The sequence below is a fragment of the Vicia villosa genome, linkage group LG1 (genome assembly GCF_029867415.1).
Source record: "Vicia villosa cultivar HV-30 ecotype Madison, WI linkage group LG1, Vvil1.0, whole genome shotgun sequence".
Taxonomy (NCBI): Eukaryota; Viridiplantae; Streptophyta; class Magnoliopsida; order Fabales; family Fabaceae; genus Vicia; species Vicia villosa.
In genome coordinates, this window is record NC_081180.1 from 70,204,255 (window position 1) to 70,209,066 (window position 4,812).

Genomic DNA, 4,812 nt, shown 5'->3' on the forward strand with positions numbered 1-4,812 from the left:
TTACAATTATATTTGTTAAGAATCCTTTAAAAGTTATTTTTTCAAATTAATAATAAAATTTTCCTATTTAAAGTCTCTTTTTCAAAAGATAAAATTAAAAATATTTAATAAAATATCTTAATTCAATGGATGATAAACTTTTTTGACCAAATGTTCCATGAATTTAAGATGGTCAATCAACTAATATAAATTAATCTAAGGAAGGGTGCAAGACAAAAACTCAACATTGTCTATTCTTCATTTGGTTCTTTAACATTTCCTAACTTCAATATCCTTTTAGTCATGGCAAACAATGATAAGAATTCATCCGATTCACTCCCTAAAAATCATGACCTGAAAAATGATGTCTCCATTAACATGGGTGAACATAGTGCTGATAGTGACATTGGTAGAGCTGAAGGAGAAATGTCCAATGAAGGAATGGAGATTCAAAAAACAAACACTAATAATCAAAATGTAAAAATTTCATGTCAAATGGAGGATCTTACTCTTGGTAGCAAGGGTACAAGAAACAAAAAACCATCCAAAAGTGATTCTGCAATTCTGGTAACAAAATTTGGGGCGCCCGCAATGGAATCGATGGGCGCTAGCTTTCTCCATCGAAAAAGGAAATTTTTTGAAGGTATATACACTTTAACATTGATTATTTTAATTTGTTTAGTCACCTATATATCATATGGAAAAATTATTTTGTAAAACTTACAAGTAAATTACAATTTTCAACAAAGTCATTTCGACTTTACTTTATTTGTTTGATTAGTAGATGTCTAAAATCGATTTAAATTAAAATTAAGGTACACAAGATATTTCGATTCAAGTTTTAAAAAAGGTTTACAGTATATACAATATCTGGGTTATATTAGTTATTCTTTTTTATGAGTGCAAAATTTGTAAAATATAATGAAAAATATTTCAGATTCAAATTACAAAAATAATATTAATAATATATAATTATAAACCATGTATCAAAATAATTAAATAGAACTAAATATGTGAGATGTAATTGAGAAAATAATAATTATGATGATTCAATACAATGTTCATAAAAAAAATCATAGATTCTCAATATATAATATGCAATCTTAAACTATAATCAATCATAGAACAATTTAATTAAATCTTCCTCTTTATTATTATAACAAATGTGTGAATGTTATCTTAATTTGAATCTTGTACAAGTCTTGTAGAGAATATTGGAATCCATTGTTTTTATGCATAATTTAAAAATTATTTAAACTAAATGATCAATTATATAAAACTAGATTTAAGTAATATTGATATGTACTCTCTTGACTACTTTTAAAATTAAATAATGTTGTTCTCAAGTGTTTTTATTCTATATTTTGGTTCATTTTATTTAATTATTATTATTGATTTATGGCAGATGAAGATGAAGATGAAGTGATGAGTAAAAAAGTCGTTTTCCATAATAATATTTCTACAGAAGAAGTTAAAGCACAACAGGAAATGGACACTCCACTAAAAGATAACATTTCTGCTGTTGAAGGTTAGATTTCTTATATCTAACAATTTTGTTTAGTTGTGTGTGCTTGTAAATGTAATGTGAATATGAATTGAAAGATAAAGTTAAAAATAAAGAACAATTGAGGATATCTTTTAGAATGACATGTGCCACACTCTTTATGAGTGTTTCCTTCCCTACTCTAGATAGGAATTTCTTCTTCAATCTCTTCAACGTATTCTATGTCAGATCAATGACAAAGGAAAATAATGTCCTTCTTAGATCATTCCATTGAAACCGGAAAGCATGCGAACATTGACAAAAACATCAACTTCTTTACTCATATTACTTCACAAGTCGTTCTTATATCTTTAATAGCCTTGCTTTAGTTAAAAGATGTTCCATACTTATCAAGTTTAGACATATGCATTCTTGCTAGAGTACCAGAAACTATCATCTAAAAAAAATTGGTGTGAAATTAGAGGAGTCATCTTTACAACTTTTATCCATATAGATGAAACAACAATATTTCAAATCATAGCAAAATCATACCTCAACTTAGCCCTACCACCCTAAAGAGAGGGGAAATTGAAATAGAAGCCTATGATCACTAAGGAAAACCACCCGATAATCTAACCACAAAGACAAATCTATCTCACAAGTGACAAAAAATGGGATGCCGACTCAACTAAAGCCCCACACAAGGGACAAGAGAATCAATCCAGTTTAATATTCACCCCATGTTTTCTTTAGAGGGAAACTTGTCTTACAAAGCTGATGAGAAAAGACTACAATCTTATAAAGAACTCAACTAATCAAGATGATGGGAAAGGTCAAATTCTCAACCATGTGAGAGGAGAAAGAAAAGTTATTACGGTTCAGCTAGACTTGGTAAGCTGGGGAAATCAAGAATATATGATATATGAATCCATATCCACTTCTCTCTCTCTCTCTCTCTCTCTCTCTCTCTCTCTCTCTCTCTCTCTCTCTCTCTCTCTCTCTCTCTCTCTCTCTCTCTCTCTCTCTCTCTCTCTCTCTCTCTCTCTCTCTCTCTCTCTCTCTCTCTCTCTCTCTCTCGTAAATCATAGGAGAACAGATATAAGATTATCATTGACTAGTAAATCACGAAAAAAAAAGGGTCTCCTCCACCTCAGATATTAGGTTAGGTTCCCATTTTCCCATCGAGTAATCTCTCCCACTAACTCATCAGGTTGATTAGAAACAGTAAACAACCTAAAAAACCTATTCTTAAGTGAAATGGGTCTAACCCATAGATCCCAAAAACTAGTCTGAATTTGCATGCCCACTCTCTTTAAGATTCATAAAGTAGAAACATATTTCCACAGAGTAGAAACTGGCTGAAAGCCCGTGTTTCTTCGTCGAAGATAAGAACAAACTAAAGCACTATATTTAGCTAGTAGAATATCGCATCAAAGATTAGAAACACTTGCAATCAATCTTCATCTTCATTTGATCAATAGGGATAAACTATACAACTGAAGATTCAACCCCTAGTCCCCATATTTTCGCTTAGCTTTACAAATGGCCTCCCACTTGATCCAAGAGATCTTAACATCTCCCATCACTCTTCCCCACAAGAACCTTATTTGAATTGATATTATCTTCTTCCAAACCTTCACAAGAATCTTCAAAAAAGAAATATAGAAGATGGGGATAGCATTAAGTACCAAAGTAAAATCACTCGACCATCCAAAGTAACGTATGTGTTTCCAAAAGTGGTGTCTCTTGGTTAAAACCTAGATACTTAAAGGATAGGGTTTTAATCTTATTGTCACTTACGTAATTCAAAAAGATAGGTCCCTATTAACTCTTATAAGATTACTCTTTATGTATACTTAAGATGAGAACCACCAAATTAAAGGATCTCACCCTAAATTCAAAGTGAAGACCAAACTCCATATTTATAAATAAAGGAAGTTAAATATGAATGTATAATAGATTCTCAATCGTCTTCTTGTAGCATGCTTGTTTAATATTTATTTATAAAAATTAGCATATTGGAATGTAGTTTCAAAATAGAATTCTCATAAAGATTCATAAAAACAAATAATTGAATAAAAAACTAAAATTAAAGAACATAATAAATCAAGACAAAAATAATATTATCACTACACATTGATCAAAATTAGTAACATTTGGTAAATGAATGAATCATTAGAATGTACAAAATAATATATAAAAATTAAATAATATTAATATATTTTTTTCTTTATGCATTCTGGTTCTTAGGAGAAATGGACCCTAATAATTCAGAGTTATCATGATACTGGCAAAATATTGTTTCCACTAGGAATACTAATAGCATTTTGTTAACAAACTTTATATCTATAAAAATATGCTCATTAATTATGAATTTCATTATAATAAACTTTAAGACATTCATACGTTATGTATATCTTGCTCCATGGATATAACATTCAAAAGTGTTTTACCGTGTAAAATTTCCCTTTTGAATAAATTATTTTTGGAAGAAATATGAATCTGGATATTCTGTCAAGTAAATACTACCTATAAGGGATTAAAATAATATCATATATAGTCTCTTTCTAATAGTATTTTTGAATAAATGAAGTTGCAGACCAAGCTGGAGTTGGACCTAGTGGAGGAAACGAGGCTGAAGGAGAAGGTGAGTCATCTTGTGGGATTGGAAATGGAAAAGCCAAATGGATCAACACATTTGATTTGAATGAGCTTCCCAATGATGAAGATGCTGAAGAAGATAAGGCATGAAATTTGCATTCATGTATTATGACTGTTTGGTTTAAAACTCTTTTCATTTACATTTTTATGTTTAGACTTAATAATGGTTTACTGTGTGTTTGATTTGTGGTATGACTTAGAATAATTATGTGGATTTCATAGTTGTTAGTTACCTTCGATCGTTGGTTGTATTGTTTCCAATAAGTGTTTTCTCCATGCATGTCTTTCTTTGAGAATATAGAGAAACCCTATTTATATTGTAATTAACTGCTGCTATATTCAGTTGGGTTTTTGGTTTTGGATTGTTCTCTGCTTTAGTTTTGGAAAAAATGTTATTCTTACACTCAAAACATACACTACACTGTATTTATTGTTCACAAATACGGTGAACAGGATTTTTATTTTAAAAAAATTTTTGGATTAAAAAACATTGATATAAAAATTATGTGATTAACCAACTTCATTACTTGATTAACCAATATTTTACACTTCATTAATCAACTTTATTTTACTACTAAAAATTATTTTTAATATTTGAGTGTTTATTAACCAACTTCATAACTACATTAACCAATATTTTACACTTCATTAACCAACTTTATTTTACTACTAAATTATTTTTAGTATCC

At 29.4% G+C, this 4,812-nt stretch overlaps 1 protein-coding gene across 2 annotated transcripts; it reads left to right on the plus strand.

The window, feature by feature from the left end:
* Positions 1-233: 233 nt before the first annotated feature.
* Positions 234-4,362, plus strand: LOC131608979 (uncharacterized). Of its 2 annotated transcripts, none has more exons than XM_058880593.1 (3): positions 234-622; positions 1,385-1,507; positions 4,056-4,362. In XM_058880593.1, the coding sequence occupies exons 1-3, from the start codon at positions 283-285 to the stop codon at positions 4,211-4,213; spliced, it is 621 nt and encodes a 206-aa protein (XP_058736576.1). In that variant the 5' UTR covers positions 234-282; the 3' UTR covers positions 4,214-4,362. The 2 variants fall into 2 exon arrangements, with proteins under 2 accessions (XP_058736576.1, XP_058736583.1); XM_058880600.1 differs by having other exon boundaries at positions 4,062-4,362.
* The last annotated feature ends 450 nt before the right edge of the window (positions 4,363-4,812 follow it).

Coding starts and splice junctions, on each gene's coding strand:
- LOC131608979 (XM_058880593.1), top strand. CDS start 283: ATGGCAAACAATGATAAGAATTCATCCGATTCACTCCCTAAAAATCAT. Junction 623..1,384: donor AAAAAGGAAATTTTTTGAAG/GTATATACACTT, acceptor GATTTATGGCAG/ATGAAGATGAAGATGAAGTG. Junction 1,508..4,055: donor TAACATTTCTGCTGTTGAAG/GTTAGATTTCTT, acceptor GAATAAATGAAG/TTGCAGACCAAGCTGGAGTT.